Source organism: Myotis davidii, unplaced genomic scaffold (genome assembly GCF_000327345.1).
Source record: "Myotis davidii unplaced genomic scaffold, ASM32734v1 scaffold72, whole genome shotgun sequence".
NCBI lineage: Eukaryota > Metazoa > Chordata > Mammalia > Chiroptera > Vespertilionidae > Myotis > Myotis davidii.
The window spans coordinates 1,631,347-1,643,120 of NW_006284618.1; the positions used below are offsets into that span (position 1 = coordinate 1,631,347).

At 47.2% G+C, this 11,774-nt stretch overlaps 1 protein-coding gene across 1 annotated transcript in view; it reads right to left on the reverse strand.

Annotated features, from left to right (window-relative positions):
- Positions 1 to 6,982, reverse strand: part of PRDX3 (peroxiredoxin 3) — an 8,983-nt gene extending 2,001 nt beyond the window's left edge. Inside the window, exons 1-5 of the mRNA XM_006754904.2 lie at positions 6,886 to 6,982; positions 5,314 to 5,449; positions 3,422 to 3,563; positions 2,033 to 2,168; positions 961 to 1,064 (exon numbers count right to left, since the gene is read on the reverse strand). Coding sequence (XP_006754967.1) covers positions 961 to 1,064; positions 2,033 to 2,168; positions 3,422 to 3,563; positions 5,314 to 5,449; positions 6,886 to 6,921 — 554 coding nt within the window. The 5' untranslated portion in view covers positions 6,922 to 6,982. The remainder of the gene's footprint in view (positions 1 to 960; positions 1,065 to 2,032; positions 2,169 to 3,421; positions 3,564 to 5,313; positions 5,450 to 6,885) is intronic.
- Positions 6,983 to 11,774: the final 4,792 nt, after the last annotated feature.

The following is an 11,774-nucleotide window of genomic DNA, read 5'->3' on the forward strand; positions in this document are numbered from 1 at the left end:
CATATATATATATTTTTTACTTTAGAATAGTTTTTTTAAATTGAATTTATGGGGGTGGCATTGGATAATAAAATTATATATGTCTCAGGTGTACAATTCAATAATACATCATCCAGATATTGTACTGAGTGTTCACCACCCCAAGTCAAGTCTCCTTCCATCACCATTTATTCCCGCTATAAAAGTGCTTCCTGGAGGTAAAGGACCACCCAACCCCTCCTTCACTCAGCGGCCATCAAGATGCCAGTTCTAAGGTACGTTCTCATCTCTCCCAGAAAGGCTGAGCTTGAATGTGGGACTGTTAAAGGCAGAAAGCTTTCACACTGAAAGGAAAAAAGGTGTAACCACAGAATCAACGAGGACAGAAATGACATTCTGAGACGGGTCGTGCCAGTTACCAGGACCCGTGCTAACCACTGTAGCTGCCTCATCTTGCTTAGTCTTCACAGCCGACCTGGGAGGCACATTCTCATTTTAGCTGTGGAAAAGCTGGGACTCAAGGAGGTTACATAACTTGCCCTGAGTCACACGGCTATTTAGGAGCTGAGCTTGAATGGACAGACGGACGGACACACACACACTCCGGCTGTTTTTGATTCCAGGGCTTTTTGAGATCTCCCCGATTCCAGGATGCTGACTTCTGCCCTGCTAGTTCCCCTTCTCCAAAGATGCCAGGAACAGTGGAGCAGTATGAACATCAAGACACGATATCCTTCTTCAGAGAGAGACATGGTGGTGCCGGGGGAGGGGTCAAGGGAGAGGGGGGACAAACATGTCTGGGCTACTTCTGAAAGATGGCCAACCCTCGAAGGAGGCATTCATCGGTGCTTAGTAAAAAGCTAAAATTAAGGAATTTTGGTTTTTCCAAATGCTTTACCAAGGTCTCTATAAATTCCCTAAGAAGTGGGATGATGCTAAACATGAAGAACTATTTTAAATTCATAAGGAACTGGATCTTACCTTAGTGCAAGACCAGGACCTTCTAACAGCACACCGTAGTCTCGGGAAATCTGCTTAGTCAAATCTGACAACAGTGGGATGTTCATGTGGCCCAAACCGCCATTCTAATGAAAAGGCAAACAGGGCTGGTTCTTATCTGTGCTCTCACAACACCCTTGGCCAGGTACACGAGGTGTGACACCAACAATCATGGCAACAGGCACCAGCCACTGAGCACCAACAACCCAAACGCTGCTCTCAGCTCCATTAACTCACTTCCTTTAACCAACTACCCTGGAGCAGATACTGTTATCACCACCATTTACAGATGAGGAAACTGCAGGACTAAGGATAAGCAACTTGCTCCAGGTCACAGCTAGGAAGGGACAGAGGCAGGATTTAAACCCAGCTGAGACTACAGGCCTTTCTTTCCCTGCACTGGTGAACACAGAGCGAGAGAGAGACAGACACTGACTTCTTGTTCCACTCATTTATGCATTCACTGGTTGCTTCTTGTACGGGTCCTGACCAGGGATCGAACCTGCAACCTTGGCATATCAGGACCATATTCTAACTAACTGAGCTTTTTATATTCTTATTTAGTTGAAGGTTAATTTCTGAAGCATAGAAATGGAAGAGTAGGTAAAAAACTGAATAATTGGTATCGACAGTCCAGCAGCTTAGTTAGAAATTTTGATTCTCCCACATAAGTTTTTAGGCAAAAATACTGATCATGCAGAACACTGAAATCAGAGAACATAACCACCATCTCACAAGCCATGCAGGGTACATGGGATTGACAGGGTACTGGTGGGAGGGGAAGCAACAGACCCCAGCTGTTCTAGCGCCCTGCTGAGCCTGCTCTCCGTTACATGTGTACCTTGGAAAATATAATGCAGTGGGGAGTAAAGATGCATGCCATGCAATGCCGAGGAAGACACAGACACAGGTTAACAGAATTTGCCAGTAGGTGGGGACCTAGGAATAGCCACTTCAGACTACTCATGCTTTAACAACTTGCAGGTTCGTCTTTGATGGATCTTTTCAGTTGTTAAGACCACGAGAGCAAAGGCAGGGTGCACGATGTCCGTACCTTCCTTGGGGTGTTGATCCAGGCGAGATGGCTGAAGTGGGAGTCCACGGAAACGGCGACAACGTCACAGTTCACATCGCGGAACTCATTGGCTTTGTCACTGAAAGCAACGATTTCTGTGGGACACACAAAGGTGCTAGAGAAAAAGGGTAGAGATTCCCATCAGAGAACTTAAAAACCATTTCCAAAAATGGGGTGGGGTGGGGGGATAGTCTAAGAATGAAGAACAATTTTATTTAAATAAAGTAGCTTTACCCTGGCCGGGTAGCTCGGTTGGCTAGAGCATTATCTCGATACGTCAAGGTTGCAGGTTCGATCCTTGGTCAGGGCACATACAAGAACCAACCAATGGCCCTAGCCCAGTGGTTCTCAACCTTGTTACTAATGTTGTGGCCGCACCCCATAACAAAGAAACAGAATTTCCAGAGGATGAGACCCAGAAATCAGGATTTTAAAAAGATTCCCAGGTGATTCTAATGTGCAGCCAAGGTTGAGAACCACTGCCCTAGCCGGTGTGGCTCAGTGGATAAAGCATCGGCCTGTGGACTGAAGGGTCCCAGGTTTGAGTCCAGTCAAGGGCACATGCCTGGGTTGCAGGCTCGATCTCCTGTGGGGGGCATGCAGGAGGCAGCCAATCAATGATTCTCTCCCATCCCTGATGTTTCTATCTCTTCCTCTTCCTTCCTCTCTGAAATCAATAAAAATATATTTTAAAAAAACCCAAAAAACAAACCAACCAATGAATGCATAAATAAATGAACAAATCAGTGTTTCTCCTCTCTCAAATCAATCAATCAATCAATCAATCAATCAAGTAGCTTTATAAGAAAACTCATCTTGCCTGGCCAGTGTGGCTCAGTTGTTGACCATCACCCCAGGAACCAAGAGATCCCAGTCAGGGCACATGTGCAGGCTGCAGTTTGACCCCCAGTAAGGAGCATGCAAGAGACAGCTGATCAATGATGTTTCTCATCGATGTTTCTATCTCTATCCCTCTCCCTTCCTCTCTCTCTGTAAAAATCAATAAAAACATATTTAAAAAAAGAAAACTCATTCTATCATCTTTACTTTCTCATTTTCTTCCAGACCAGTGCAAACTTCCTCATAGACTGGCTTGCAGGAACCACCATTCCAGAGTCTTCAGTAAGAGTATGGTCTTACTATAAAACCCTACCACTTTAAAAAGTGTGCCACCCCATCCTCTCTATCTGTTACTTGTAAATTAGCTACAGATGCAAGCTGTATCGACAAGGCCATCGGTAATAAAGGCTCAGAGAGAATCCTTCCTTCCATAAGAAGCCTAACTAGATACAGGCAATGTCAGTGTGCAAGCAGGGATCTTTGCTTGCTCTCAGAATGACATAAAAGCATTACAGAAATGACACTTACAAATCCAGAGGATAGAAGAAGAGCACCAAATATTTCCCCTTAAAGTCATCAAGGCTTAGTTCTTTGAACTCTCCATTGACAACGGCTGTACCCTTAAAATAGGGTGCGTGCTGGGTGACGGCAGGAGCATGATACGAGGAACCTGAAAAAACCCACAGGCATACAGAGTTCATCGTTTGCTAAAACAAGCACCTATCTGATTGTATTTAAACTTCACACAATAATTAATTAGTAGCCTAAATTAATTAAAAGAATCAGTTCAACTGTACATCTCAGGTAAATTTCTTTTTTCCTTCCATAGTTCTAGACTGTACACAAATTCAATGAAAAGTGCCACGGAAACTAAAAAGATGGCTGAAGATGTCAGGGATGGAATCAGAGGGCATTAAGGAAGACGTGAAACTGGACATGGATCCTAAATATGGTTCAGATTTTGCCAAGTCCAGATGGGACAGGGCAAGTGGCATGGAGGAAGGAAGAGGGTACATGCAGGGAATAGCCCGTGGCACAGTGTGAGCAGAACAGACGGAGCAGGTGTGTGTGGGAGAAGAGTGGTAGATAAAGCAAGAATGGCTGAAGGCCATGCCGTGAGGGCCCTTAAGTATCAGGCCGATGAGTCTGTTCTTGAAAGAAGAGATAAAGGAGTCCCTGGAGTTTCTCACGCAGGGATGGAAGATGGGCTGGCTGTTCTTAGGAAGATGACTCTGGTCGGGGAGGGGAAGGGGAGCAGGAGGAGGGGAGACTGGTGTTAGGAGATTTCATTATCTGAGTGAGAAGTCTGCCGGGGGAGGGTGTGGCAGAGAGACCAGGAAAAAAGGAAAGAAACCAAGAGATGTGTCAGAACTGGAGAGGACATGCTTCTAGCTGGGAGCAAGGGACCAAAGAGCTCCCGTGTCAAATCCTGGGCGTCAGAAACAACAGGAGCTGCGGGGAGCGGGAGTCTGGGAAGGTAACAAGGCAAGTTTTCATTCTGTGGCGTCAAATCACCACTAGGAAACTGTTAATGCTCCACGGTGATAACATTGTAAAACTTTTTAGAACATTTCACCAGTACACAAAAGCTTCGCTGCAGTATATCCCCCAAACTATTACAAATGTTATAAAAGGTGGGAGAATGTAAAGGAGCCACTTTCAAACACCACCCGTTACTGGAGGCTGATCTCGGCAAAACCCACGTTCTAGACAATGGAGTGTAAACCTCAAGAAATAGACATGCTTCCCTCAGATCACGGAGGAGTCTCTGGCCCAATGTGACCAACTGCAGCCAGCTCACAGGTTTGCATTCAGAAGCCTCAATTCCCAACATTCCGTCGGCCAACCCCAAGTACCTGACACCCCTCCACGCCACGGAGGGCATCTGAGTCATCCCTCCCCACCCATGTCCCTCAACACAGGATTAAAACCTCTGGCAAGCAACAAGGAAATAAGGCGCAAGTGCAGTTTACCTGTGATTTTCAACTCTGGCTGCACATTTAGAATCACCTGGTGAGGTTTAAAAAAACAACAACGGATGTTCTGGTCTCTCTCCAGAGATTGACTTAACTGGGGTGGGATTAGGGGAAGATATGCTTTTAAAAGTTCCCCAGGTGAGTCTAATGCAGCCATGGGCAAACTACGGCCCGCGGGCTGGATCTGGCCCGTTTGAAATGAATAAAACTAAAAAAAAAAAAGACCGTACCCTTTTATGTAATGATGTTTACTTTGAATTTATATTAGTTCACACAAACACTCCATCCATGCTTTTGTTCCGGCCCTCCGGTCCAGTTTAAGAACCCATTGTGGCCCTTGAGTCAAAAAGTTTGCCCACCCCTGGAGCCGGGTTCAGAGCCCCTGCCCAGAGATGACGACTCATGTTCCCATTACCTGGGTCAAAACACGGCATTAACACTTACTGGTGCTGAAGGCAAATTTTGCTTGACTGGAAGCAGGCCATAATACATTGGTCAAGCCTGTCCTTCGAGAAGCAGCAGGCCTAAGGGCTGCAGAGGCAGAGATGCCCCGAGGAATGGCACTCGCATGTCGGGCAACCTGGGAAGAGAACACTTGGTATTAGGAAGTCGTCCCACATGGTGGCTGAGGGCTGGCCCTGCTGAAAGCCCGTAAGCCTCAGCTGTCCTTGTTCCTGCGAACCAAAGGCCAAACCCAAACTCTAACCGCATGGACTGGGTCTCCATGTTAACATTTTCTTCTGCTTCCTCCTCCTTCCAGACTGCCAGAGACGCTGGCCCAAGGATACAACGTTGCGGGTATGTAGGGTGAGGTCTAGAGAGCTACACTGACTGATTCGGTACTGGACACTGGGAATATGCCAAGAGCAGATTTCCGGGGCACTCATCACACACACACAAAGGGAACTGGGAAGAGAGATGTTAACACATTGTTTGCGGGTAGTTTTTATCATGCGCTAACAGGTGGCGCAGGCCATATTTGCTAATTTTTTGCGCAAACGGCACCGTTCAGTAAAATTATGATAACTTTAGTTTACGTATTTATACGTTACCCGCATTCTACCGCTAGTCTATAAAAAACGTATTAATACGTGTCCCGAATACAATGTGTTAATTAGTTTGACTGCAGCAATCACTTAAGTCTCCGTATATCAAATCATCATGCTGTACTTCTTAAACATACATACTTTTTATTTAAATATATACATTTTTAAAAACCAAAGGGACTTGGCAAGGCCCGGTGTATTTAAACCTTTTTGCCAGAATAACACGCTGCGACTATCTACCACGTCAAGGCCTTCCTTAGAAAAGACAAGGCCTTTCCAGCCCCACGGACAAGCAAACAAGTAGAGCAAAGGTCGGCCTCCAGGAGAATTTGGATGGGGCTCAAGGGAAATGTTTGCTCAATTTTACTGTCCAGCGTGACTCAAAAAGAAGATACTGCATTGAGCCCCGCCACGGGGAAGGGGAAGGCGGGGAGCAAGAAGGTTCTAGCCTTTTGCCAGGACAAACGCGAAGGGGCAGACCCGGGGCGTGGGAGAGCAGTGCCTACTTTAGCACCTGGGTTACTCTGGTGCCCATCCAGCAGTGAGCGGATGCTCACTGCCACTCCTCGAGGCAGGCACCGTTCTTTCCATCTCAAGGTAAGGAAAGTGAACTGAGATTCGGAAAGGCCAAGTCACTTCCCAAGGTCACAGCGTCTATTGCAGAACCGGGACCTGCGGCAGGTCACCGGCCTCTAGGTCCAGGACCGTGTGCTCCGGCCTGGGGACCGGCGACTCCGAGCCAGGAGGAATTAGGGGAGGGGACCAAAAGGAGACGGGTGGGGGAGGACAAGAGGGCGGTTCCGCGCAAGCGCAGGGCTTTCCCTAGAGGAGGCCTCTGGGTCCGTTACCCGCGGACACCCTCCCAGAGCGACATCCCCCAGACTGCAAGGGAGTGGGGTCTTGTCTGGGAAGCACGTTCTCGGTGCCACCACAGTGCCTCCGCCCTTGCTCCCAGCTGGCAGGCACTCACCGTGGCCCGGAGCAACCTTCCCACTGCGACCGCCATCTTCAGCGCACGCGGGAGCGGCGGGGAGCACCCAGAAGCCGAGGGGGCGGGGCCTGCGGGGCTGGGGCCGGAAGGGGCGGGCGGGGGCGGGGCCTGAGCTGGAGCCGAGGCGGGCCGGGAGGAGCCGCAGCCTCGCCTCCTTTTGTGGATGCTGCGCGTCTGAAGGTCTCTGGTGGGTCCCGCAGCCCCGATGGTGCGGGGTAAATTCCTAGTATGGCTTCTCGGAGGCTGAATACTTGGGAAAGCAATACTTCGTCTCTAATGGTCGCCCCAGCCCCAAAAGGGCTAATTCAGGCGGGGAGCTAGAGATGTATTTCTACATTTGCTGCTGATTTGTTGTGGTTAGCCCGTGTGGGTTACTGGTTACACCTGTTCTTTAAAAAGATCCCTTTCCTATCTCGGCTTCTGCACGGGGAATTAATTTCAATGCAGTTGTAGTGTGTTAATAAGCTAAGTGGGTAAGACACATTAAGGTTTCGTGTCCTGAAAACCTTTGGGATGGTGTGTGGGCTTCCATTTTGGTCTGTCTTCCCAAAATTGGGAGAATTGGGACAAATTTTAATTTTGTTTTCTGTCGATTAGTAAGACTTAAGTCCTCAGTGGTAAGCATGGTACTTCAGATCAAGCTCATTAAACAGATTTACATCTCACAGGGCCTTACGGTAAACAAGTTGAAGACACTACATGAGTATTTTCCAAACACCAGTCAGTGCATTACCAACTTAGTTTGTTGAGTCTGCATATCACCTGCATATTACTTTTTGTTCTGCCTTTGCAATTGAGGTTCATCATCTTGGGGACTTGCCCCTCTATTCTCATTGTTTTTGTTTGTTTGTTTTTTGCTTAGGTTCTGTCTGCTCCTGTCTTCCTGCCAAGCCTGTGGGAAGAAGGTCCCTACTTTGATGTGACAACCAGAAATACCTCCAGACATTGCCAAATGCCCCCCCGGGGGACAAAGTCACCCCTGGTTGAGAAAACACTGCTTTAATGGTTAATGGCAGGGCTCTGGAGCCAGCAGGACGTGAGGTCACATTCCTGGTCTGTCACTTCTAGTTTTGGAGGTAGGGCAGGTGCCTTGCGCATCATGCGTAGACCAGTTGGTTAACATTTCCATACCTCAGTTTCCACATCAGTCGGTGAAATGGGAATAATCATGGCATCTACCTCAAAGCGGTAGCTGTGAACAGGGAGACAATGCATGCGAAAGACTTAGGGGGGTACTGGGCCCACAGTAGGGTTAAATAGATACTAGTTATAATTTTGCCATCAGCAGACATGCTACATTTTCAAACAGCTGACACAGACTTTGAATACAGTTTGTTTTTCTCCAAGTGATAAAATTCCTCTTCCTTTTTAAAAATTTATCTTTATTTTTGGAAGTATTACAGATGTCCCCCCCTTTTCCCCATTGACCCCCTCTACCGCCCCCCAGCTCACCTCTTCCTCCTTTCACTCAGGAGTGAAGGATGAGGCTTTTGCACAAGCACTGATCTCCCAACAGGCTCACACTGTGCTCTTCTGGAAGCTAGAGGGACATGAAGTGAAGGCAAGGGAAGGTGCCAGGTACCTACTACCTGCTGTCTGCAGCTCTAACTTTCCTGCCTGAGAGCTCCTGCACTGGGCTCTTACTCAGGAAACCTTAATTTTCTTTTAAAACTAACTACGAGTAATAAGGGTGACCACACCGGTAAGATGCTTGTCAGACCCCTCTCTGCCTGAAATGAGCTTTAGCTAGGATTGGAAAGAAATCTTGACCATTTCTAAGTTTGACACAAATTTCAGTTTTTTGTTACTGGGTGTCCAATAGCTTGATACAATTTTCAAAAAAGTTCTCTTCTACAGTATTAACTTGTGTCTACATTTTTTATGTTTTCTTTTTTTTTTTAAATTGACTTCAGAGAGGAAAGGAGGAGATAGAAGCATCAATGATGAGAGAGAATCTTTGATTGGCTGCCTCCTGCATGCCCCCTACTGGGCATCGAGCCCACATTCTCTTAATACATGGTTTAATTTTCATCTTAAGAATGTACTGTCTTGTAGGTACCTTTTTGCCTTTTCTCTCAATGTAAATCATGCTAGGACATTTTGTAATTTTTTTTTTAATCTTCATACAAGGAGTGAGGGTATTTTTTCCATTGATTTTTTTTTTTTAGATAGAGTGAAGGGAGAGGGGAGGGTAGAGAGAAAGAGAGAAAGAAACATCGTTGAGAGAGACACATCGACTGGTTGCCTCCCGCACACGCCCCAACCTGGGGCGGAGATCAAACTTGCAACCCAGGTACGTCCCCTGGACTGGGAATCGAACCCTCAACACTGGTGAGCAGGCCAATGCTCTAACCTCTGAGCACATCAGCCAGGCCCTTTTTGTAATTTATATATATATATTTTATTGATTTTTTACAGAGAGGAAGGGAGAAGGATAGAGAGCAAGAAACATCCATGGAGAGAAACATCGATCAGCTGCCCCCTGCACACCCCCCAACCAAGGTATATGCCCTTGACCGAAACCGAACCTGGGACTCCCCAGTCCACAGGCCGACGCTCTACTCACCAGTCCACAGGCCGACGCTCTAGTCACTGAACCAAACTGGTCAAGGCAACCCTTTTGTAATTTTTATCTCCATAAATCTCAGCCATTCCACAGTCATTCTTCACATGGGCATTTTAGGTATGCTCAACAAAGCATTACTATTTCTCTCACACCAACCAGGGCCCCAGCACAACAGCTCAACTCCCAAGTCTTTAGGCCACTCGAGAGGAAGTCTCATTGCTTGTTGCTTCTTTTCCAAACAGGGTTCTGAGACAATTGCCTGCGGTTACAGAGCTTTCGTCAAGGCACACAGGACTCACCGGCTCAGGGACATTAGAAGGACTATCCAGTGGACGTGTTGGTTTCCTGGTCTGCTGCTCTCTGTTTAAAGGTTGATCTCCCTTGCCCTAAGGGGAGGGAAATACCCTAGAATCTCAGGCCAAGAGACCCAGAAGGAATTTCATATACGAGCCTTCCAATGACCTGTTCAGAATTGCAAAATGAGTAGCCTTCAGCTAACCTTGGGCTACAGCCAAATCTTCTGGATTGACAGGCAGAGTCCTCTATTTGTGCATTCCAAGAAAGATAACGGTGACTGGTATTTTGTCACCAATTTCAGTTTTGTTCTGCCAAGCTGTCCCTGACCTCCTTATCCATCCTCGCAGGTTAGAGAACCCTCCCAGGTGCCTAGAAGGCATCAGACACATGTCTTCCCCTTCTCATCGCTCTTGTCATATCACATTGGAATTTTGTTTTGCCTTGTCTGGGTCTTAACCATACTGTAAACTTCTTGAGGGTAGGACTCATGTCTCACTGATCTCTGTGGCCCCAGTGGCTAGGCTAGTGCCTCGCTCACATCGACTGCTCAGAAATAGCTTGCCAAGTGAGTGAATAAACAGTGGCTGACATGGTAGCCAAAACGTTCTTTCCACACTTATTCTGGAAAAAGCACCTTCCTATTCAGCTTTCTCTAGCTGTCACAACAGGGACACGAATGGTTTCCCTCCAGGAAAAGGAGTAGAAAAATCACTGAAATTCTCCCTTTGGAGTCTGGGAGAAGAGTTTCCGGGCCTCATGGAGGGAAAGACAGATGAAAAGATAGAGGCTGCTTTTTATGATGATTCGGAAAATACCTCCCTGGAACCACAAGTTAACATTCTGGTAGCTGGGGCTACAATTAGAGATGGCAAACATCGCTCTGGGTTTTGCCGAGTTCTTCCTCTTTCCAGGGCAAACAGCAAAAAGCACGGGGACATGAAAAGCAGCTTCTCCTTGCGCAGGACCCGGGGCCCCTCACTGAGCGAGCCGGAACAGGGCAGGGAGATGGAGCCCTGCAAATGCATTGCAAACGGTAAGGTTTAGTGTGTATGGGACATGCTTTGTGACCTGGCGCTGATATTTCTGAAATGTCGGTGACGAAAAGGAGTCACAGGCTATTTAGGCAAGCAGTATGGTTGTTGTTGTTGTGCTAAGGGTGGAGGAAAAATCCATCTGAAGGGGAAGAAGGCTCTTTGATCTTGGGGAAACACCTTGAGAGGCTTTTAGTTACTTGAAATCAAGTCAAATTCTTACTCTGGAATGGAGAAGTTGGGGATAGAGAGGGGTTCACCTGGGCTGCAAAATACTTGAAAGGGATGTCTTCCTTAGGGAAGGCTGCTTGCTGGGGATTCCTCTCTACTGGGGTTCTTGTTCCGGCATCAAGAAGGGTTCAGTAATCTGGAGAAGGGGCTGTGCATAGATTAAATAGTCCAGAGACGAAGCATAATTTTGAAAGGCATTTGGGGGTCAGAGGAGCCTAGTTTAAAGGAAACTAAGTTCTAAGTTCTCCTCCTCTCAGGGCCCCATGCTTTTTATTAACACAATTTGTCTGAGGCGAGGCAGATATATACACTTCAAAGGGTCAGGGTTTCCTAGAGTCCATTGTCAGAATGGGGGAATTAGCCTACGGCTGTTCAGGTGTTTGGCCAGTAGGAGGCAGTAACATGCAGATTAAGATGCCCTGAGCTGTCTGGCAACCAAGCCATCAATTTAATGCATCCTATTCAGGTTTGGGGAAATGCCATCAGCCATTCCCAACAGGTGACTACATGTGTGACTCAACATGTGTGATAAAACTCTCGCAATTATGACATGCTGGCATTGGCTTCCGGCACCTCTCTTTCTGGGAAAAACCAAGGGTGGAGGTCGGGTGGAGGAAGAAGGCTGGGATGGAAAAGGAAGGCAAGGTCCAAGGTTGCTCTATATGGTGTTCTCCCAGGTTGGATGCAGGGGGTCAGAGGCTGAGAGGCTGAGCAGAGGTGGGGTGAGAGGTTGTGCTGTTCAG